General features: G+C 39.0%; 1 protein-coding gene across 2 annotated transcripts in view; it reads right to left on the bottom strand.

The window, feature by feature from the left end:
- Positions 1 to 25,931, bottom strand: part of MCTP1 (multiple C2 and transmembrane domain containing 1) — a 249,559-nt gene that overhangs the window by 26,363 nt on the left and 197,265 nt on the right. For both annotated transcript variants that reach the window (XM_030470381.1, XM_030470382.1), the window contains one exon: positions 14,179 to 14,232. In XM_030470381.1, coding sequence (XP_030326241.1) covers positions 14,179 to 14,232 — 54 coding nt within the window. The remainder of the gene's footprint in view (positions 1 to 14,178; positions 14,233 to 25,931) is intronic.

Below are 25,931 nucleotides of genomic sequence, written 5' to 3'. Positions count from 1 at the left end.
ATGGACAGACTGCTGAATCTTCACAATCTGAACAATCTGAAATTAAAACATTATCACATTAAACCAATAATCACATAATCACAGTATAAAATGAGAATGAAGAAGAAAATTCTGTACAACATTCCTGCATGCTTGAGGTACGTCACGTAATACTTGTGAATGACCTGGAAGAAAATACTTAAACTGTTTATTTTCCCTAAGAAACTTTGAAGCAAATAGATATTCCAGTGTCCTAGTTGGCATCAAAACATGAATTGCAGAGCAAAAATCTGAAGATTTGGGGATTTGTGGAAAATCAATAACTTGATCCCCAAGCCACAGAAAAGGAAAAAAGCAACAGCCAAGGAAGTTTCCTTCACTGTTCTGACAATAAAAAATAAACAGCGTATTGCAGGAAAAATAACTTAAAACCCCAACATATTTGATTCAAAAAACTCTCCAGGGTTCAGTAATTACTTTCTATGCTTTATAACCACTCTGATTTGGTCATCTGGAAAAAAAATCTCACTTTGTTCTACACACTCCGTCAAATCTTGCATAATGTTCAACTTTTCTTTTTCCAGCATTTTAATGCTGATCTGCTTTTAAAAGCAAATGGTATTTCTTCAAACTCAATAGATTATGCCTGTGGTGACCCCTGAACCCCTTATCAAAACAATAATTTGCAGGTACAAAACATGTTGAACTTTCCCTATATTACTTTTCTAGCAGGCTCCCAGGATGGGGTTGTGCTGTTCTTTGACTAAATCAATAGACATGATGTCAAATACCTAAATTACAAGGAAAGGAGTTTCTCAACAAATTTTTTTGGGGGAGCTTCAACAGCACGAAGTGCTGCTTTGTCTCTGCTAGGTTTTGTTTGTGGCTTTTGGGGGCTACGGCCTATGAATGAGCAGTCCCTAATGCCTCACTGGCATCAGAAGAAAACATGGTCCTGGTCCAAACTGTTGTGTTTTCCTTTCCAAGCTGGCCAGTTTGAGGAACATGGTGCCTCCAATAGGCCCTGTGCACAGGGGTGAGACGAGTCTCCTGAAACAGTACAACCCCCAAAACCGCATTTTACACCTTAAGGTGGCCTGTGTTTGTTTGGTGGGTTTTGCTGAGCACAGTGTTAATTACAGTCTTGATTAGATTATTCTGAAAAGCACTTTTAGTCTCACTTGAAAGCAACTTTCAGAGAGCTGTTGCAGCTCCTCTCTGTAGTCTGTGGGCACTGATTTGCAAAAGTAAACAATAAAATGACTACGTTGCAGCTGTTATCTCAACACTTTCAGTCCATTATCAAATAAACAGACAACATTTCACAGGAAAGAAATCTTCAGCACTTTCAGGAAATGACATTTTTGTATTTATGTGTTAAGACTTCAAAATTCAGCATAAAACTTTTTTTTTTTTTTTTTTTTTTAAATATCACAGTGTTAGAAAACAGTTTCTTCTGAACCAATATATTCTGAGGAAGGTGGGTGAAAAGGAATATACAACCTAATGTTGTTTGAAAAACTATTTAGTAACAAACTGGCTCTTGGCCTCTAACATTATATAATGTAATTTCTGATAATGCAGCTTCAAGCATTCCCAGAACATATTATAAAATCTTAATTTTTAATAGACTGTCCAGAAACACAATGAATGCTACACAAACCATTCCTCTATCAAAATACAGGGGCGTGTAAATAAAAAATAGCTGAGTAAACTCTTTCTTGATCTTTGCTATATGCTATGTATTGATCTAAAATATTCAGGTAGAATTTGTTCTTTAAGAGTGGGAAGGAGAGCAGCCCTGGGTCTTCACACAATAGACAGGTCTTCACAGATAGCATCACAGGAAGATGCTTTGGTGCACACAAACATATGTACAAATTTCAAATTCCCTCCAAAATGAACACCCCCCCCAAAAGCAAACAAAAAAACCCCATTCCAACTACTAATTAACCTCCTACTCAGCAGCAGAGATGGTATTCCAAAGGATTTCTACATATTCTTTCCACACTGGTATTTAAAATTTAAATTAAAGGTGAATTTAAATTAAAGGTGAACTGCTTTTCCACACTTAATTTTAAATTATAGCTAATACCATACATTAAAGGGCAAACACATGGATGTATATGCCGAAGATAGGAGGAATTGCACCATTCTTTTGTGTAAAATACTAAAAAGCACATCTGCTGAGCAATCGATCTTAAATTACTATTTCTGATTGCAAGAAAGCTTCAGATTAGCAACGGTGTTCTGACTTTTTCATATTGTTAAAGAAAACCAGAAAGCAATACTTTTTCAATAGAATGCTTTTCTCTCAGAGTTCTGTGTTACCTAGATGCCATTAGATATCTGTGACATTGCATAAATGAGTGGTGTCCATTTTGTTTTTCTAAACTTGTTAGCCTTCAGAACAAAAACAGTTTGCTAACATAAAATCCGCTTTTCCCATCCTGAACTTTGCTACTTTAGTACTTGAGCAGGCCAAGAAACGATAAAAAGGGAAAGGAATTAGGAGAAAGAGAAAGAAGAAAGAAACAATACTTTAATATTTATTAGCCATTTTTCTTATAAGTTTTTTGAGGTGTATGAAAATAACCTATTTATATTCCTTGGCTCAATCACTTACAAATAACTTCTCAGTGGAATCAAGTAAATCTGTCAGTTGTGCAAGATTATTTTTCCATGTGCTATCTCAAGATAAGCAGGTCTGTAATATTAGATTTCCACTGACATAATTGTGCATGAATTCTGATCTGATTTAGCATTACATGGTGCAAAAGGTGACACATTTTCTTTAATATAGCCCATTAGAAAAGGAAAGGAATTGCCAGTGTATGAAATCTGAGGAGTTTGCTTGAAAGACTTTGGGAGTTTGGGGTCAACTCAGTGGAAAAGTAACTTGCTCAACTACCTCAGGCACTAAGCACTGTGACAAGCAAACATAATACCCGGTGTAGTTACTCAGTTAGACAATCAATAAAAACATTGCATTATCAGACTGCTACAGTTGTATGTTAACCTATTGTATTACCTCATCTGCTCCCAAACCAGTCAAACATTCATTTGCTGATCATGCAGATAACACAGATACCACTCCAGTCCTTAAGTCACATTTAATACTAAGCCAGAATGCTGAAACAACCGTTTACTCCTTTTCCACGTGCCATAAATTCTAATTTTTGAGTGTACACTGAAGACTACATCCAAAGTAGTGAGATGATGAAGCCAACTGCTCCAAAATTACAGTATGTGAGATTTAACGTAAGCTCTGCACGTGCCTGCATCATGGATGATCTGTCCATGCCTGCTCCCCAGCACACCTCCACCCAGTGCTTTGTGGGTTCTCTCTGCCTTCTCCTGATGCAGACGCCAGCATCCTTCCCTACGCTCCTGCCTGCGCAGCATCCAGCCACCCCTGCTCCTTAGCTTGTTTCTACACTGGTTTTTCCCTCTTGTTTGCATCTCTCTCTGTGTCTCCCCTCTTGCTCCCTCAGGCTCCTTGACTCACAGCTGCTCTCACAAGGCTGTGGGTGGGCATTTGTACCCTTGACGTGTACCTCAACATAATGGTCTGTAAATACACTGAAAACCCACTTCCCTTGCACTTGGCTCCAACACTTGATCTCTCATGAGTCCACAGCAGGCAGCAGCACCCATGTCCCAACCCCACTGAAAGGGTCCTCTGCAGTGATAGAGGTGGGAATTCACAAATCAACTGCTTGGCTTCAGCAAGTTTCTACTGATGGTTGGCAAACTGCTGCCTCTTCCCCCAGACCTACCACGAACCCGCATAAACTGTCCAAACATAGATAAGAGTTTCACAGGAATTAGAAAAGCCTCATCCATGTCATAGCAACCACCCATTTCACTGGTGATTTTCAAGTCTCTGCTAGACATCAACAAAAATATATATTTTTCCCACACCAAAACCCAATGTATTCTTCCCTGCACTTACACTTTAGAATATACAGAAGGGTTTTAACGGAAAGTTCCTGTGATTAAGGAATCGCCTCTAAGGCTGGCTTGTAAGTACTGAAAAATAAGCACATTTCATGTGCGGTGCACACCTGATGCCAACAGACATCAAACCCAAGAAGCTACAAAAATGAAGCAACAAGGGACTGCTTTAACCCCTATTCCAACGGAAAGTGGAAGCAATAGTGCAGGATGGAGGACTAGGCAAAGCTTTTTTTGGCAGAGATGATGTTGTCCAATCTATCAATATTCTAATACATGTTTTTTCCCCCAAAAGGCATGTATACTCCAGGACAGTGAAGGGGAAGATACCTACAAATAAAACTTCTGGTGGAAAGTCTCTAGGCATCTACAGATACCTGTTAGTTAGGAGCTATATGTCCTCCTGCTGGGCTAAGTGGAACCAGTTGCCTGTTCTGCATATAAGGGTATTGAAAGCTTTCTGAACCAGATAATTGCAAAAATTCATTTAGAAGACAAACCGCCCTGGTAAATACCACACCTTTGGAGCTTTTCTAGGAGTCATCAGTAAATGCATAAAATTCGAATCTACGAAATGAAAAGGAGATAGAATAAAGCTACTCGTTTGCACTGTTTGTCCATAGGTTTTATTTATGCCAAATTTACCTCTTTATCTACCAGCAGATGAAACCTGAGCAGCAGTGGACTCTGCTGTCTACCACACCATGGTGTGTCCTTGTGGATTCTGCTGCGCAGCACCAATTGTAACTCCATACCACACTCCTCTAGGAGAAGCTTTGCACTTAAATTCTTGAGCATGGGGGTGCCTCTTTCATTTTGCTGGGATCACATTTTGCCTGAATGATCTGTCCAGAAACTTCATCACTGATCCATACACCAACACTGACTAAAGAATATGAAATCTTCTACTGACACACAGATACTTCAAACTGCAAATGAAATATATGCATATTGTTTGCAAAAACTTGCCGTTTGTTTTCCCATATTCCTGTATTTTCCTCCATAAAGCACAGCAATGCCTGATAAAATGTCATGGCAAATTTTTGCGGTTGAGCTTAAAATTTTCTCACATTTCAGTGAAGTCAAAGGCACACGCCCAGCTTAAAAAGTAGATTTTTGAGTTGTGCTGTGCTGTGACCCTCAGCATAAAACCTCAGCTGAATATCCAGAACACAACATGCCATTCATTTTGCAGAGAGCTGCATTGATGGGCACTGTCTTCTTTCACAGCATCATTTCTGCTGCTCCTTCATTCCCATTTAGTGACACTGTGTCAGCCACATGTCTGCCACCAGGGTCTGGGTCCATGCAGCATCCATCCTCATGCTGGCAAATCTCAAACATCACTTTTCTCCTGCCAGGCTTCCAAAGTTCTGTCTTACCCACTACTGTCTCTGCTTTCTGTGGGACTCAGATGAAGAATCGTTATATATTATGGGCTCTACACGTTGCTGTAGAACAAGTTCAAATGGCATCTTTCTAAAACAGGTGTTTGGGGCTGTTTTTCAGAAGGCTAAAATGGGGAGCTATGGAGAAACCTGGAGAAATAGTCAGGTGGCTAGCAAATACTTATGTATCAGTGACTACATGGATTGCTTAGAGTCACAGAATCCTAGAACGCTTGGGTTGGAAGGGGCCTTAAAACTCATCCAGTTCCAACCCCCTGCCACAGGCAGGGACACCTTCCACTGGACCAGGATGCTCCAAGCCCATAAAATCTCATCTCGAGCACTTGCAAATCGCAAGTTGCTCATGGCAGCAGCTTAAACAGAATGTAATTCTGTGTGAAACTAGGTTAAAAAAATCTGTTAGATAATGAAGAATGATCCATTCTCACCACTTTTGAAGCCACATAACAGATCGAGGCCTTTGGAGCTCAGGAGTAAACCAACCTGAACATGTCGGAATGTTTCAAAGAGAACCAGCAGTAAAAGCTTTTGGTTGTTTCCTTCAACACTCGTAATTCATCTCCCTTGAGCCACAGAGAAGACCAAACAGATGTTTTTACTATATCCAGTTTTACAAAGTTATTTTTTGAGGAGGAGCTAGTCGAAAACAAACTTTTGCTTGGTCTCAAAGAATTTCAGTCTGCCTAGTTATATTAAGAAATAATATTAAGGGTAGAGGAAAATTTTGTATGACAAAATCATGTCACATTCTGAAGCAGCTAACATAATTAAGACATATTCTTCATTTGATTTAATAATTCATTGAATTATACTGGATTACTTAACAAATGAGGAACATTACCCACACTGTACTAGTCACAGATGAAAAAAAACATGTACAAGGATGAGTGTAATTCCTTCAACAGTTTATAGACCCACAGTCTCCCAGGGATCATCTCACACATACACCTCCTCGAGTGCCAAACTTCAGATATAAATCTCGGATTCTGATGTCACTAATACTCATTTTACTCCACTAATTTTGATAGTATTTCAGGACTGCACCAGGATGAAGAAGTCTGATCTCATTAAAACTAAGCCACTTCAGAAGGCTGTCCAAGCCACCTGTGTTCAAAGGTGTACACTTTGATCATGAAGCATATCCCATGCCCCAGAATGAGGCAGGGTGAAAACTGTTGTTTGAGGAAGTTTCAGTGCAAAGGCTCCACATGGCCCAAGGTACATCCAGACAAAAGTGACTTTGGGGTGATCCAATGATCAGAAACAGCCACAACTGATACCCTGTGTATGGGTTGAAGCAGTCTACACCATCATCCCTCCCTATTACATACAATTTTGATAAAAATCACATGCCTTCTATCACCACCTCTATATGAATAACTAAGCTGAGCTGAACTCAAACTGCACTGACAAGTTTGACTTCTGCAACTATGTACTACTGTAGATTGCTCTGTTGTAGGCTTGTTTGATAAGTACACATAGCCTGGCTAAGCTTTTAAAGGACAGCAGTTTCATATGAAGCTATAGTTTTCACTGAAAGTTACTAGGTTTTAATTTACAGTTGATATTTACGTGCTATATTCATGTAGAATTTAATGGTGGAATCAAGCTAAAGGTGAACCTATTGATTTATTCGTTCTAGAGTTTTCTCTTCATTCTACTCTTTATTTCTTTATTGTTTTCCCACCATTTATTTTATAGGAAATAACTGCCACTACAATAGATTACAATCTTCTCTTTTATAGGATATAAAAATATAGCCTACATCAGAATTATCTTTCTTCCTCCTCATGATCTTGGTAAAATGCAGGACATGCTTATAAGACAGGTTAGGAACATGTCTTGGCTTGAAAACAAAGTTGGTACCTCTCAGCAGGGATGATTAACAACTCTAAAACACGTTTTAATTTGACTCAACTATTGTTCATTATAAAAGCTTCTAGTTATCTTGAAAGGTAGTAACATTGACTGAGATCTGCAAAGAATTTTTCAAAGAACAAAAGCCCGGAGAGAGAGTAGTCAAGGGTGCAAATGATTTGAATATTTTGTATTAATAAAATATCATTACTGTTAGTAAAAAGGTAAAATAGTACTCGTACCACGCATTTTCCTCCACTTAAATCTGCAATAGTAGCATTGCTCACTGGCCCAATTCTGTGGCATGCTGAGGGCTTCCCAGAAAATGCTGAATTGAGATTCTTTGTGATCATCTGAAATCTTATCTGCAGCTTGTTAAATGAGTAAGGCATTTCTTAAAAGACAAACTAAAATCTTATACACATAGATTATGCATATTGACCGCTACATTATTATAACATGTGTGAAAATCCTTTTGATAGCTTGTTGATAACTTGACTTCATGTAATTTAAGTGACCATTATTTGCTAAGATACTGCATAAGCCAGTGTTTGGAGGGGAGCCAAAAACCAACAACAACAACAAAAAAAAAAAAGACAGGAGCGAAATCAGATTAAACTGTAAATATGTGGTTGGCATAGGCTTCACAAGCGGTACAGAACATATGGAATGCAGAATCTAGTGTCATTTCTTGGAAAAACTAGTATTAAATTATGGACAAATGCCTGAGCCAAACAAACTACAACATTTTTTTCAGTTCCTAAATACATAATATGACAAAGAAATAAAATTAGGAAAAAAAAGTGTTCTGCTGCTAAGCACCGCTTTGCAACTGATATAAGAAGTGTACCTGCCATCTTAATTTATTAGTCACATTGTAACTGAACATGAAAGTTAATATTCTCCAGTAAAAAAACCCAAAAAATCCCCAAAACAACTTCCTGTGACCTTAAATTGACAGTCCTCTCTACCTTAACATATAGCAGAAGGTAAAAAAGAAGTCACTAACATCTGTAACATTGAAATGATACTAAATAATATGGTAACCGCAAATCCACCTTGTCAAACTCCTCTCAGTATTACACACCACTATTAATAAAATGCATTATTTTAACTAATTGCATACATGTTCCAGCTGCCCCAGCCATTGAGTCGGCTTCATTTGGAGCTCGGCTAAGGTGCCTCTATACAAACGCCCGTAGTATGGAGAACAAACAAGAGGAATTAGAGATGTGTGCAAGGCTACGGGAATATGATGTCATTGGTATCACAGAAACATGGTGGGATGGCTCCTATGACTGGAATGTTGGAATGGAAGGTTACAGGCTGTTTAGAAAAGACAGGCCAGGCAGACGGGGAGGGGGTGTTGCTATCTATGTCAGTGATAGGCTAGAGAGTATGGAACTCTGTCTGGGGACAGGTGATGAGGTAACAGAGTGTTTGTGGGTCAGGATCAAAGGGAAAACAGCAACAGGGGACATTACAGTGGGGATCTGTTACAGGCCGCCTGATCAAGAGGACTCTGTGGATGAAACGCTCTACAGACAGATAGGAGCAGCCTCATGCTCGCAGGCCCTGGTCCTCATGGGGGACTTCAACTATCCTGACATCTGTTGGAGGGACGGTACGGCCTGGCACAAGCAATCCAGGAGGTTCCTCGATTGTGTGGAAGACAACTTCCTCTTTCAAGCAATAGAGGAGCCGACGAGGAGAGGTGCCATGCTGGACCTTGTGCTCGCCAACAGGGAGGGACTGGTTGGAAATGTAACGCTCCAGGGCAGCCTTGGCTCTAGTCATCACGAGATGGTTGAGTTTGAGATCCTCAGGTCGGCGAGAAGAGCATGCAGCAAGCTCACTGCCCTGGACTTCAAGAAAGCAGACTTTGGCCTCTTCAGGAACCTCCTTAGTAAGGTTTCATGGGATACAGTCCTAGAGGGCAGGGGGGCCCAAGACTGCTGGTTGGTATTCAAGGATCACCTGCTACGTGCTCAAGAGTGTTGCATCCCGACTAGAAGAAAGTGCAGCAGGAGGGCCAGGAGACCTCCATGGATGGACAAGGAGCTGCTGAGGAAACTTAGAGGGAAAAAAGAAGCTTATAGAAGGTGGAAGCGAGGACAGGCAGCCTGGGAAGAATATAGGAGCATTGCCCGGGAAGCTAGGGACCAGGTTAGGAAAGCTAAGGCCCAGATAGAATTAAGTTTGGCAAGGGATGTAAAAGATAACAGGAAAGGATTCTACAGATACGTAGCAAATAAAAGACAGACTAGGGACAATGTAGGCCCTCTCCAGAAGCTATCAGGAGAACTGGCTACCATGGATTTGGAGAAGGCTGAGGTTCTTAATGACTTCTTTGCCTCAGTCTTCACCAGCAAATGCTCTGACCACACAACCCAAGTCTTGGAAAGCAAATGCAGGGACTGTGAGAATGAAGACCTTAGGCCTACTGTAGGAGCGGATCAGGTTCGAGACCATCTCAAGAACCTGAACGTGCACAAGTCCATGGGACCTGATGAAATCCATCCACGGGTCCTGAAGGAGCTGGCAAATGAAGTTGCTAAGCCACTGTCCATCATATTCGAAAAATCCTGGCAGTCAGGTGAAGTTCCCGATGACTGGAAGAAGGGTAATATAACCCCCATTTTCAAGAAGGGGAAGGTGGAAGACCCAGGGAACTACAGACCAGTCAGTCTCACCTCTGTGCCTGGCAAAATCTTGGAACAGTTTCTCCTGGAAAACATGCTAAGGCACATGAAAAACAACGAGGTGGTTGGTGACAGCCAACATGGCTTCACTAAGGGGAAAACCTGCCTCACCAATTTGGTGGCCTTCTATGATGGAGCCACAGAACTGATGGACAGGGGCAGAGTAGTTGACGTCATCTACCTGGACTTGTGCAAAGCGTTCGACACTGTCCCGCACGACATCCTTGTCTCTAAATTGGAGAGACATCAATTTGATAGATGGACCACTCGGTGGATAAATAACTGGCTCGATGGCCGACCGCAAAGAGTTGTGGTAAATGGCTCGATGTCCAGTTGGAAACCTGTAATGAGTGGTGTCCCTCAGGGATCGGTGTTGGGACCGGTCCTGTTCAACATCTTTGTCGGCGACATGGACAGTGGGATTGAGTGCGCCCTCAGCAAGTTTGCCGACGACACCAAGCTGTGTGGTTCGGTTGATACGCTGGAGGGAAGGGATGCCATCCAGAGGGACCTTGACACGCTTGTGAGGTGGGCCGATGCCAACCTTATGAAGTTTAACCAAGTCAAGTGTAAGGTCCTACACCTGGGTCGAGGCAATTCCAGGCACTGCTACAGGCTGGGCAGAGAAGAGATTCAGAGCAGCCCTGTGGAAAAGGACTTGGGGGTGTTGGTTGACGAGAAGCTTAACATGAGCCAGCAGTGTGCACTTGCAGCCCAGAAAGCCAACCGTATCCTGGGCTGCATCAAAAGAAGCGTGACCAGCAGGTCGAAGCAGGTGATCCTGCCCCTCTACTCTGCTCTTGTGAGACCTCACTTGGAGTACTGCGTACAGTTCTGGTGTCCTCAACATAAAAAGGACATGGAGCTGTTGGAGCGAGTCCAGAGGAGGGCCACGAGGATGAGAAGAGGGCTGGAGCACCTCCCGTATGAAGACAGGCTGAGAGAGTTGGGGCTGTTCAGCCTGGAGAAGAGAAGGCTGCGTGGAGACCTCATAGCAGCCTTCCAGTATCTGAAGGGGGTCTACAAGGATGCTGGGGAGGGACTCTTCCTTAGGGACTGTAGTGGTAGGACACGGGGTAATGGGTTCAAACTTAAACAGGGGAAGTTTAGACTAGATATAAGGAAGAAGTTCTTTACAGTGAGGGTGGTGAAGCACTGGAATGGGTTGCCCAGGGAGGTTGTGGATGCTCCATCCCTGGCAGTGTTCAAGGCCAGGTTGGACAGAGCCTTGAGCCACGCGGTTTAGGGCAAGGTGTCCCTGCCCATGGCAGGGGGGTTGGAACTAGATGATCTTAAGGTCCTTTCCAACCCTTACGATTCTATGATTCTATGATTCTATGATTTGAGCATTCATCATGCTCAGTTTATTACTCCTGTAACTCTGCAATTTGGGGTTGTCGAACAACATGTCTCCATCACAGGTCCCATAACTTACATCAGTGCACGCCCACACAGACCTCATCAAGTAGCCAAAGAGGTGCCCTTCCACTGTGAGCAAGTGACTAATATCTAAGCTGGCTCTAAAGAAAGACACTTTCCATAATCGCCCAACAATCTGCTAAGTGAAAACATATGGATAGGCTTAGGTAAAGCCTGCAAGGGGTCTTTACTGAATGGAAAACAGGTGCTCCAGTTCTGCGCCATGTAATACCCTATTTACTGTTAAGTCCAAAGGTTACAGGACTAATAGCTGCCTTGTGGTTATCAGGGAAAGCAAAGACACTGGCCATGGTCAGACATCTGGGACGTATTTTACATTGCTTGCAAATATGCTTCAGTTTCACTTAAAGTGAGGCTTTGGCACATTTATTAATCTTTTTACTTTTATCGCATAAGAAGACCCATTTACCTGAGTTTTCTTTTATACCATATGAAAAAACAGAGAAATAATAAAAGCCAGAGGCCACTACCAGGTGGTGTTACAAAACAGGCATATGTTTTCTCACAAAACTTCATATTGGACATGGCTTTAAGAAAACACATATATGAACTAAAATAATAGAAAACTGTACCCTTGCACTTTGACAAGAAGATGTAAGAAGGATAGCAGTAGTTCACAGTATGTCTCATACACCAGAAAGGAAAAACCACCCTACCAGCTTCTAAGAACAAACAGTTTAGCCCTAACGATGGGTGGATGTTTTACAGTTTTGCCCAGTGCAAAATAATGCCCACTCTGTAGAGTACTGAATGTACATGGTAGTCTACACATGCTTACTTTAAAAAGTGTGATTTTCTTTTTCCATTCAAACAGCATATTCAATCACGAGAACTCAAAATGTTTGCAATGATGAAGACAGCTTTGAATTTATAAAAATCTACCTAAACACCTTCTGTATAGAGAGACAGCTCTTAAATATTCAATAAAAGGGCTCACTGAATGCACATGGTAATGTCAGTACTCACTTTTATTCAACCTTGGTAACTAGATCTAGAAAGACATTTGAACTTTTGTGTCAATTTGAGAAAGCTGAATATTAGATCACAACATTGAAACCTAGATATTTCTAATTGGGTGTGTTTTGCCTGGCATCTGCTAATTGCCTGGGAACTGGGGAGGGAAAGAGGGGGCTGAGCCCCTCCCTCATCTTCCCTTTAAAAAGAGTTTGTTTAGTATTTTCCAGAAAACACTATGCAGTAAGTACACAGGCTGGCTTAAACTGCAAGCAGTCAAACACTATTCTTTGTGAACTAATCACAGTGATTAAAACATCCAGGAATACACACATTACTGGGATGATACTTTTGCACCAGCTCTAATAACAAAGGAGGAAGAAACGAGAGAAAATGGCCTCAAATGGATGTCAGATCAGTGTTTATCAGAAAAGCCAGCATGTTGAGCTAAAATATAAGCTCTCCACAGCTACATGACTGACCTTTGCAATAAATCATATATTTTATTGCCAGAAGTGTATGCTCATATCATTTAGTGTTAAAAACCATCACACGTGTTTTGTAAAAGAAGGTTTTCTTACTACAGTGTTTGCTGATTCTGAAATGATGTAGCTACCAATTTAAGTGATGTATAAAAGAATATCACAAAATAACTTTCTGTCAATTGTAAAATATTTGAGCTGGCAATGTAATGAGGAAAATATTCCTTTTTTATCATCTCTCAGATCTTAGGTGTTAGCGAACAGAAAAATAATCATTCAGAGGATTAACTAATCACAGTGAATTTTCTGACATTTCAAATGCCGCTGCCAGCACATGAGTTCTTATAGTGGTATATAACTGTACATCTCAACTAGGAACAAAGGTCAAGGGCATAAATTAAGATACACTTTTTTCCTCCTCTTGAAAAAAGAAGAAAAAAATCATTGCTGTACTACAACAGAAGTGTGGTAACATCTATGCAGGTCAAAATCATCTGCATTTTAATTCAGAGTTCTTGTAAAATTATGTATTTTTTTCCCTTTTCTTTTCTTCCACAAATACCACCTTCCTGGTATGAAAATACCAGCAACAATGGGGCTGTCTTCACCTTACTCGTCTCACCAGGAATCTGTCCTGCCAGCATCAGCCATTGCTTCAGTGGTGCAAGGTCATTCTAATTTCTTTTCTCTGGCTTTTCCCTCTCCCTGGGGGACAACCAATCCAAGCAGTCCCATAGCTTGGCTCAATAAGATGTGGAAATTAGCTGTTATTTACTGTGGTTGCAATCCTCAACCCAATCAGCCACCTCCAAACAGAACCACATTTGCTCAAATAGCTGAACGGTCTGCATCAGAGTCCTGGCTTGCTGGGCCACAATGCCAACTTCAGATCAGTGGATGTCTATGAGCATTGTGATTACTTAAATGTCAAACAGCATGCAAAACATTTCAGCCATTCTTCCAGCAAGTAATTCCTTAAAAATTATAGATGTCAATATCCCATCTTTAACCAGTATGGAGTTGCTATTGCTACACCATTTTTCCCCTAAAGTGCAGCCCTATTTGCAATACTCAGGACAAATTTTTGTCCTTCAAAAACAGTTGTCACTGCAGTTATCTTCACAAGAGCTATCAAGTTCCAGACAGGCTGAATTATTTTTGTTCCTGGCAGAAAAAATATTTGACCCAGCTCTGGACCAAGAAAAAACCCCAGAAAAGCAGGATTTATAGTCCTCTGTCCTTTCCTGCAACACGCTGTAGCATTGTTAGGATGATAAACAGCTCTGTCCAATTTTCTGGACTAAAACACTTCAACTCCTTTTTTAACTGTCTGTAAAAACAGTGTCATGTCTAAATTCTCCCATCCCCAGTTACCCAAGTGCTAGAAAAGATAATTACCTTGTCATCTCTGTCATCCTCTTCTTCCTCGTCCTCTAGCATGTCCTCCACTACCTGCAGACAGAAACAGTAGTAGTTGCCATGATTTAAAAAGGAAGAGTTTTGTTCTGTCAATTCTGAAGCTTTTGTAGATGAAAACTCTATTAACGTTTGAAACAAATGCACAGAAGGAAAATGTACAACTAGGAAAAAACAGTTGATCTAGAGATTCAAATTCAGGAAAGTGTTACCTCTTTAATTGACCTGCATTTGGGAATTACATACTGAAAACCCTTCCTGTACAAAATGCTTGCTTGACAATTTAAGTATTTAAAAGGTAGTTCAAAATTCAATATATGATTTTAACTAAAGGAATCCTTCATCAGCTCCACTGGTGCGTATGCAGCACACATAAATGCTTGCTTTCTTTTATTTACTGTTACCTACAGAAAAGTGCAACATTTTAAATAATAGAATTTACAGCATTCACCAAGACATTTTTGAAGAGTACAAAACTCAGAATAAATTTATACTTATCTCCTTATGACCTACAACAATGATATATACCATAAGCTCTATCAGCATTAGTATTGTTTATTAATAGTGATTTTATACAATCTGTGCATCTGACTTTATGCACATTCATTACTAGCTGCAGTTGCTATGTCTGCCTCTGTGTATTTTTCCATTTAAAGTCTATTCAGTGTAACACTATCAAATATACATGCAATTCATTCTACAAATATTAATAATTATTAATCACACCATAAGCATCAAAGGAACCACCAGAACGTTAAATCTAGTTTACAGAGTGATTAAGTGATTTTCTGAGGTCAGAGACAGATTCAAACTAAAAACTCAAAAATCCCTCTCTCGTAACACTGTGATCAAGTCTTCAGCCCACCCTATGGGAAAAATTTTGTATTGGTGGAATTGAAATGAAGTTGTACCTCCTTATAACCAGAAAATAATCATTATTTATACTTATTTATCATTATTTAAGTACTTATTAGGATATAAGAACATCCACAATGAAGGTCCGCAGAGATCTACCTAGCCCAGTCTCATATTATGGATGCAAAAAGTTTATATTATGTACTGTAAAATACGCATAAAAAGGACAAGAGAAGGAAAAACTTGTTGGTATGAAACATTAATACTTGTGCCTATTTTACAGACTTGAAACCAGCTAAACTGACAGATAGCTTACTTTGTTATATAGTGAAGCTACAAACAGTTATAGGGTACTTGTCATTAAAGACAACACATTAAAAATAAAACTTCATGATCATCCCCATCAAACACTGCTGCAAAGATACTTTCATTAAGTCCAACTCCATGACCAAAAGCTAAAGGACTTTAACACTATCCAAGAGCCAAATTCAGGCGAGAGAACTTAAAAGTGAAAAGGGTGTGTATCAGATGCCTTTCTCTGAGGTAACTCAACCATCATGAAGCTCCCAGTTAATCATGTTACATGGGCCCATGTAAGATGTAAACAACACACAGGTGTACTCAACATAAATGTCTAGAAGAGCGCTCTGCATACATGCCAGTCAACTGCAGAGTTCAAAACATTTGCAGTTCCACCTGCTCATCCTTGTTTGAACCCAGTCCCCAAACCCTGCTAACAACAAGCCTGGGACTGTGGAGGGGAAGCAGCCTCCAATTCTGCCTACTAACTGCTCTGTCCTGAAGCTTATAACCAAAAGAATTAGAAACATAAAGAAACAGTGAAGAGTTAGCATGTCCCAAAGCACAAGGAAGAAGCATGACCTGAACAATTAAGGAACAATTACTTTTCAATTCTTTCCTGCCCAGACAACAATTTTAGCAGGAGCAGCATGACGACGGAGTCTTCCGCAGCCTCTGACCTGATGCAAGTTAGGCAGATATATCACAGATTCATAGAATGGTTAGGTTGGAAGGGACCTTAAAGACCATCCAGTTCCAACCCCCTGCCATGCCAGGCACACCCTCCACTAGACCAGGTTGCTCCAAGCCCTGTCCAGCCTGGTCTTGAACGCTGCCAGGGTTGGCTTTCTGGGCTATGAGTGCACACTACCGGGTCATGCGGACCTTCTCGTCAGCCAACACCTCCAAGTCCTTCTCCTCAGGGCTGCTCTCAATTCAGTCTCTGTGCAGCCTGCAGCTGTGCTTGGGATTGCACCGACCCATACGCTCGGGTGCAATCTACCCGAGGGGGCAATCTAGGACCTACCTACCCTAAAACTTTTAAGGTGGATGGTTTCAGTGACCCAGTTTACCAACCAGCTCCAAAAACATTAGCATCAGCTCTACCAAGGAAATGGTGAACTGAGAAGAGAGGATGAAAACAAGCTGTTAAGAGCTTCTGCAAGATGTAAACCCTCTTAAATCAGTTTTGCCACATGCAGAAAAGTCTGCAATTATATCATTAGTTGACTGAAGCCCAAGGTATAAACCTGAATCTGTTGACTCAGATACTGCCTACTCCTGGAGCTGACTAAACTCACTAGGTCTCTCACTTTTTAACATTAATATTCCAGAGAGACTTAAAGATCTCTTTCATGTACATCCAGAAACTCCTCGTCTTGACAGGACTGAACAGCAGAATGCTTATCTCACATTAGTGCTAAAGTTAGCATGGAGACAATTAGTTGAATTGGAAACCTCTAAAATTGTTGCAAATGATGGAACCTTGCTGAAACTACTTGCATGACAATACTCATTCTAAATTATCCAGATAATAATACTTTAAACTCATTTTTCTTTTCTTCCCCATCTAATGATCTCAAACTACTTTACAAGCTTCTATAGACTGGCAAAATGTTAACTCATTCAAAGGACATAAAAAGTCCTTTGAAACTGCTTGAAGCCCAGGACTAAGCCCAGATTTCCAGCTCCTCCATTCAATTTTTTTTAACTCAAAAGCCACTACCACTCTGTACTCTTGTTCTAGGTTAGTCATACCATTGATTACATTGAGATTTGGAGTACTGAATTGACTGGAAAGGAAAACAGAATTCAATTATCGCAGCAAAATAAAATGTAGTAAACATGATCCTATGCCCAAGATGCATAAATGATTCTTTATAGTATATGAAATATAGCCCATGCTTTCACTTGTCTTGAAATTCAAAAAGAAGAGTTCAAAATAAAAATCCAAACCCTGAACATTCAGACAATATGGACACAACAATACAATTTATTAATCCACTAAAACAAGCATTTCCAGAACTTTGACACAAATTAAAACACAGAAGATTCTTCATAACCATATGATATATGAGGAACCGGTATGCCAAAGACTTACAAAAGCCATTTACTGAAGTACGATCTCTTTTTGCAGAACAAAGCAAGGCTGCTCAAGAGAAATACAGTGGGACTGAGCAACAGATTTCAGTGTAACATTGTTGCAAGAATATTGAGAAAAAAAATACAATGGATTTTTTTTCTCCTTTGATTCTGCCTTGTTGCTATTCAAATAAAGTGCACATGTGCTGCTTCAGTTTGAAGGAACACAGTAGTTATTCAGATCTCTATGTCAAGCATTGTACTTAGGGGAGGTATGATGGAGAGAGGGAGGAGACGGGGAAGGAGGGAGAGGAGAGAGAAAGAGGACAGGAAAAAGCATAGGAAGATAAAATGAAATATTAGCGTTATTTTATTAAAAGTTCTGTGGTAAAAATCTTAGACCGTCCCTAGAATACTCACTCTAAATTATGCCTTCTGATACATTGCTTGAAATCAAGTAGTATTAATCAAACAAAGGAAGGGCACTGGGGAAATCAGAAAGATCTAATGCAAGCAGTTAAAAGTGACATGACCTTCTGTAATGTCACTTGTCACAGACTTATATGCCGCATACTGGTAGAAGGTCCTGAAAGAGTTTCTTGGTACTGTCCCTTGAATGCAATACGAATACAGATGACATTTAAAAAAACACACGCAGACGGCCTCAGATATGGCAAAGAATGAGCAGATGATGTTTAAATGTTGCAATGTTAAGATCCTTCGTGTGCAAAATAGCCCTATTAAAAGCTTATTAATCAGAAGGAATAATTCTAATTCCTATGTACTGCCATTGCTCCCGATTCATTCCCACCCTCTTTGAGGAACTCAAACTATAAATATTCTGTGATTCATAATCCACAGGAGGCTGGAGTAGCGTCTGTTCTGCAGCAATGGTGTGCAGCTATGTTATACCAGGTTAGCAGAAAGAAGCAGAACCACCACATTCACATGCCAAAGAAAAACTGTGTTTGTGGTTTCTGAGGAAGTCTGAGTCTTCTGAGGAAGCTGGCAATGAAGTACAACTTGAATTTATTCTCAAGATGATCCATTGACTAACAAACAGCATAGAATCGCTGAGAAAAAAATTATTACTTCCAACCTCACTATCTGCAAATTATGGTGGGATTCTAGTTACGTACAAGCACATTGAATTAAAACCCCATGATTATAGAGAACTTTGAAATGACTCCTGAATCTAAAGACTCCACAGAAAAATGACACATTGAACTTAATACCACTTAAAATGAAAGGTCCTTCTCTCTTTGTATCAGCCTGCCATTTCTCACACACAATGTGCAAACCACAAGTCACTCCATGAATTGTCTTCAAAGTTCTTCAGCTGATCCAACAGAAACACCTACACAGAAGATAGTCTGATATCCCTACATTTTAACAATACCAGATGTATGTTTGGCACCAATATGCAAAATATAGAAAAAAGAAAAGGAGAAGCACTATCTGATGATAGAGCTGCTGATAACCCTCATGAGTTACCTTACTATTTTCTTTAATGTGAAGCAATGCCCTACTGCTTAGCACTTCTCTACATTTGCTTGTATCTTACTTGATGTAGTCCTTCAAACACAAATAGGTAGTTTCAAATGAATAACAAAAGAAAAAACTTTTTATGCTATATCATGTTATGGTGTTAAGATATTTGCAGATATTTGCATTTTCATATATAGGTATTAACATTCATAAGAAAAAATAAAAGAGAGAATGAGAATTGGTTCCGAATTAAACACATTTTAGATGTACAGTGAATGTGGTCAGAACTGTACTGCTCGGGACTGTTTGAACTTCATGATAATTCATACTGTCCAAACATAAACTGCTCCATGTGCTTGCATGCTGCTAAATTCTTTATGTGTAGATGTAGTATAAAATTGTGCAATGCATACAGATTAGGAAGGATGTGTAAAAACACCTGGGCTCTCACAGGTAATTTCTAGGTACTTCAAGTTGAAGCAAAGACATGTGTCATCAATAAGCCCGCTGCAGTAGCAGCTTTGTGCTCATTTTCACAACATGATGTCTGCTTCTTTCATGGAATTGTCGAGGAGAAACTTTACAGGAGAAACAGCTTAATTAAAATGTCCACCTTTTTCATACCACATTTAGAAGGAAAATAAAAATTAAATTAACAGATTCTGATTTAAGAGTGTAGTATATCTGGAATACAGCCGATCTTGATTTATACTATTAATGTTTTGACCTTGGGGTATTTCATCTGCAGTAATCATCAAGATAACTGAGCCACTAGATGTAATATTAATTAGTGTGATAAGCTTGCCAGTAAGGTTAAATATATTGCAATACAGAAGACAACAGACTAAAAAGAAAAGCATTAGTACTTTACTGCTAAAATACTTCCTGATTTTTGCAGACATTCAAATGTAATTATTTCTTCTTACAGAATGCATTTTGTTAGCTTATGCTGGGAAGTGCTCATGTTGTTATTTAGTCTTATTCTTAATAGGAAATGAGACTTTAATATGGTTATCAGATGGCTTTTGATGCATGATACTAATTACAAGTATTCTGTAATGTCAACAACAGAATCTTTATTTACAGTATAATAAATTTCTTAGCAACATGCATGGGCAGTAAATACAGTTTATTATACAAGAATATGTAACCTTTTTCCTCTTGTCACCTTTATATGTCCTCAAAATTCAGTTGCCAATGTAGTTTAGACTGAGTCATTTTTAATGTAAAAATGGCAAAAGTGGTAGGCCTTTTGATCTACACTTCTTTAAATATTTGGTTCATATTTATTTTAACTCTTTCTTGTATTTACACAATGCACTGTGAACTGAATATTAGATGTTTATTTGAAGTATGTCTCCATCTAAAGGCTTCAACATGTACTGTACACTGAAGTGTCAGATCTCAGAATGCTTCATTTGTAGTTCAGCAAAACAAAAAACTAAAATATTCTTTGCTTGCCCAAATTCCAATGGCAAGTTTAATATGCAGGACTACTAAAAATAACAACTTCACAAAATGTTGTGAGCTGGAATTCTTGGGCAAGACCTCACAATAAACTTTTTAATAAATGACAAATTATTAACAACTCATGACAAATCTTACTAACAACAGAATAGCTCAATAATGGTTTTCACTTATTATTACTTCTCTTCAAAAAGTCTTCAGATTCTAGTGGGATACACTTCTCTTATAAAACAGCATTTATCCAAATAATTTTAAGCTTGTAGGTGTGACACAGTCTATTAGATTCAAATTTGGAGCTGACAAACTTCTTGGCAGAAAAAAAGCTGTGTTATGTGTTTTAGGTAACAATGTATGTAATACCTATATTATTATTATTTTTTCAGTTAATATTTTTCCAGGTACTTTCCAGGTATTGATAGATTTTGGTAAATACAATAAAACAGCAGTACAATCCCAAAGTGCTTGAAGTCCAGGCTGAAATAAAATGTGTTAAAGAATACCAAACCAAAGATAAATAAAAATCTCATGTGACTGGGAATGTTTATTGGAAACTAAACGGATGTTATGTTATATAATATTGATTATTTATACTACAATCTCTCAAGTGAGTTTTTTTGGTCATGTAAATCTTCATTAAAAAAAAATAAAAATCATTAAAATAGTCTCATAGAAAAAATGTCTCTATGAGCTGTGAACTTCAATGTTATTTTAGATGCCTGAAATATTGGAAGACTGTATTTGAAAAAATGTGGCAAAATTTAAATTAAAAAGCCAACTGGTTTAGAATAGGGAAAAAAAAAAAAAAAAATTCAGGTTTTTTAAATGCTGGAGATACCCAGGGGTTTGATATTTTGTCTTCAGGTGACCAAACCCAGCCAAAATATTCCAATTCTGTAGTGCATTTGGATTTTGTAACTGTTACTGGGATGAGAACAGTCACATAAAGCTTTAGAAAAGGGTTACTCCATAAATGATACTGTATGTAAACCTCTGACATGGGGATTATAACTGCAGCACAGTCTCTTTTAACTGGAGCTAAGATAACCACTTGCAGTATCACATTCTATTATGCTGCAGGAAAGAAACACTTTCTGCCCAACTTATATCTTTATATAGTGTACTGTGTGACTGTTAAACTAGTGCATAATGCATTTAAAATATTTATAGTACCGACATTTATTTAAATAACCTTTATGTAAGATTTATGTTGATTCGTTCGTTTCTCATTTAATGGCAAATTATGAAAAGCATGTTTCATAAAGATAATTCTCCATTTAAATTCAGCAGGCCATTAAATATTAAAATTATGTTTCTGATGCAATCTAGAGCAAATTTGTCCAGCTTCAGTGATTATTTGCACTCATAAAAATTAGACTTGATTAATAAAATTTAAATGCTTGATTAAGCTGACATTTTCATGGTTTTTTTCTGATTTATTAAAAAAAAAAGCCCTGTCCCTTAGTGGGGCACTCTAGGGTATTTTTCCTCTCTGACTATACAGATCATACAGAAAGAACAAATCGCTGCAGGAAGACAGCAGTAGTTCTCAGCAGATTACTTAATATCCAGGCACGTGTCGCCAGTGGTCTTTGTGCTCTGACAGCACTCACACAGAACGCACGGGCAAATGATCACCCCTTTGCAAAAGCCTTTCTAACTTATTTTGATGATAATGAATGGAGAGCAAGTTTGTGACAGATTAATTTGGCAAAAGCAAGGCAGGCTGCATGTTTTAAAGAAAGACAGTGGACTTCGCTGCACTGTTCAGAGACATGTGCTGATTCCCATCTGACTGCAGCAGAAACAGAGGGAGAGTCACTTTCTATTTTGAGGTGCAGAGGAGAATAAAAGTTCAGTTCTCATTAGCAAATATAAGGTAAAATCCTTTCTGTGTGATGTTGAAAATTGTTCTATAAAAACAACCATATTTTCCTTACTTTCAGAGGTGCCGAAAAGCAGACTAGTTTTACACACATGTAACTATGCCTAACACTGTAGTGTCCCACCAGCCCTCGTGCTTTTGGGATTTTGTGTCTGCTGTTGTTGCTATCATACCAGAGGCAAAACTTCTCAGGAACATACAGTCAAGTCAAGATGTAATGGATAACCTAACTCTCAATGCCCTTTTCTACCATCCTGTGCAAATGGCATATTCCAGACATTGTCTCGCTAGAATACAGGGATAATGATATTTATTTTTTGCCATAAATTCACAGCAAGAATTCAGTCCTCAGCAAGAAATCTTTGCCAACTCCTTGGCAGAAGAGAATTTCTGGACATCAAGCACAAAACCCCCCAGTACTACACAGGGAAAGGATCTGAAGCATTTGGTGCTTGTCCTGTATTCATCTGCAGGTGAAACCCTTCAAAAACCTTTCAAACTAAGAACCTGAAGGTTTATGCTTCCATGTTTTAAGACCATAACGTGAAGAAACACAGAAAAATCAAGTTACAACCTTGTTTGTTTGCTTGGTAAGCCAGTTTTCAATGGCTTACTTTGTAAGCCAGTAAAACAGGTGGGTGAAGTCAGGCACTTTCCTGGTGGAGTTAGCTTCTGTATTGAATTCACAGCAAAGTGACACTCTCTTGCCTCCAAAAAATTCACCAAAAGCTCTGACAGACACTGTTGCCTTGCTCCCAAAGACAGTGATCCAACTGTAATCAAAAAAGATTCTCCAGCTGCAGCTGAGCTGGTTTTGCACAACCAGCAAAGGACAGAAAGAGTCTAGTGTCAGGATTCATAAGCATCCTTCTTCCCATTCCCCCTTTTGTTTTTCTTCATGTGACAATTTCCAGAAAAAAACAAAGATAAAAAATCTAAGTATACATATCATATTCGATGACTATACAGAAAGTACCTACACAAACCGGTTAAAATCTCAGAATGAAAGGTTGTCTTCAACAGTATTTTTCTTCTATTCTCAAAATTTCATCCGAAACTTGTCCAGCTCTAACTTTTAATAGAAACATATACTCCAGAAATATAAATCATCAAAGCCTATTTCAAAAAAAATCTCCAGTGAAATTAAAGGATATATCATGCCATTTTATACCACTCTTACAAGATCAATAATACATGTATATACTCTATTATACACATTCATAAGAATTTTGTATGGCACATTAACTCCTAGCTGGTCACCATCATTTTCTACGCAATGACATGTGCAACTTGAAACTTAAAGAGGAAATTAGCTATTTAATATTTCCTTAAAGGCTCTAAGTATTAACTATAAATGCAGAATATGAACTGATTAAACCTCTTCTCCATAGGGGTATATATGGCAGAAGGTAACTCCAGGCTTGTGCATTGTTCTTCTATTAAAATTTAAATTGCTTGGGAAAGAAAAAAAACAAACCTAACTAATAATAGACCAAAAGGAGAGAAAGATTTGTATCTTCAGTCAGAGAGTCACGAACTGGCAGAGGCTGTCAGGAGAGACATCTTGAGATCAACTCCCCTACTCCACCAGAGACCATCAAGTTCAACCACCCTACTCAGTCAAGGTCACCTCCCAGCAGCTTGCCTAGCACCATATCCAGTAAGGTCTTGAATATCTCCATGGATGGAGGCTCCACAACCTCCCTGGGGAATGTGGCCCTGGACCACTTCACAGTAAAAGTGCTTTCTTGTGTTCGGATGGAATTTTGTGTATATCCATTTGTTCCCATTGACACTGGCCTGTCACTGGGCACCACTAAGAAGTGATCCCAGAGAGCAGTGCTGCTGTTTTCTCCAAGCTGTAAAGGTGGGGATTTTTGTCTAACACATTTGAAAACATCAAAATATTAAGTAGTTTCTTAAAAAGAATGAAAAGAATCTTTAAGCCCCAACATACTTTCTGTTAGTTTGTGGTCTGTCATTGTGCCATGCTCTGCTACCCTCTACCTGCCATAGGCACAGGTCTGGGAGGAAAAAAAGGATAGAAGCAGTAAGATCCACTCAGTTGTAGCCATTTGTGTTTAGGTGATGATGGTTTAAGAGGAGAATGGCAGTGGTGATAAAAATAAATTATTTTGTGAGGTCGGATATTTAGGAATTGCATTATAAGGAGGTGCAAGGATCCTTGCAGAAAGCAGCTAGATAAGCTTCAGGCAAAAAATGTTACTGCAAAATTCAGAGAAAGGCATTAAGAATGCCATTTCAATGATTTTTTTCCCTGATGAATACAGGAAGGAAATATTTACTCTCTGATCTTTTTACACCTGCCATACGACTCAATGCCAGAAGTTCATTCATTTTAAATCAGTTCTGAAATCTAACAGAATCACTAACAGAACTGTCCACTAAAGCTACATCTATCTACATCTGCTTACACCAACATTTAATGCAAGAGTTCGTATTTCATGAAAGCACATCTTTCAGAAACACAACTGATCTTGATCTAAGTGTATAAAAGACAAGGAACCCAATACTTCTCTTTGAAGTCTGTGCCAGTGTTCGATTAAAACCATAGTGATGATCAATCCTACAAAGAGTCCAGCTGAATCCATGAAAGCAGGAACACCTAATATACTGTTTCACCTTTCTGTCTGGCTTCCCAACAGACTTATCTCCTATTAGTAAATACACTTGGGCTCCCCCCTGCCCCAACCTAATTGCACTTATAATTCAAGAAAGGACATGCACATGTAACTTATTAGGAGTCAGAGTAAATGGCAAAATTATCATACTCTCACTCCAACGAGCAGCACAGGCTCATGTTATGATGGAGTAAGCCAGATCATTTGGCAGGTGAATCATTCCACTGGAAAGTAAGTTCCAAACTACTTCAAAGAAACTGATGCCCAAGACAGCAAATGATACTTTGTCTATTGAGACAGCCAAACAAGTCCCACCTGACGTACCTGGACAGAAACACAGTGATCACTATTCCATTGATCCACAGAAGAGTGCAGTCCCTAATGCCTGAATTGATGAGACAATTGATAATTGTTTTCTTGTAGGGATATTACAATGGAAACTAACTCTGCTGAGCTACTTTTGAAGGTCCCAAATTTAACTATTTTCCATAGACATTAAACAAGTTTGAAATGCATATGATTTCTAACTACACCTGTCTAGTGTTAACTGAGTAAGAAAAGTTAACAAATATATTTATCTTTTCGTCTTATCACTAGCTTGACGATTTCAAAGTAACTTCTGAAAATATTCCTAAAATAAGTAGTCAGTGATTTCACTGAGTCACACAAGGAATCTCTGGAGGCTTGGGAACAGAAGCCAGATCATGTGAATCCTGAAGCACTCTCTAGCCACTAAGAAACACTGATTAATTAATTTTGTTAATATTTACACTCTGAATAGGAAAACAGAAATATTTAGATGACTCCTAATCTAATGATACTGTGGTAATGACCTGAGCTAAGGACTTGCGATATTACTGAAGATTTTGTGAGTTAATTAGAAAAGGCATCACTTCATAGAAGACAGATGCTCACCGCGATGATAACCAAGCTCAAAAAGTCAAAAATTAGACCCCAACTTACATGTGATAAAGCTAAAAAAAAAATAGTAATTAATGGCACAGATATCAAATATTTTG

This window comes from Strigops habroptila, chromosome Z (genome assembly GCF_004027225.2).
Source record: "Strigops habroptila isolate Jane chromosome Z, bStrHab1.2.pri, whole genome shotgun sequence".
Taxonomy (NCBI): Eukaryota; Metazoa; Chordata; class Aves; order Psittaciformes; family Psittacidae; genus Strigops; species Strigops habroptila.
Note: the sequence above shows the minus strand (reverse complement) of the source record. Positions and strands in the feature narration are given on the sequence as shown.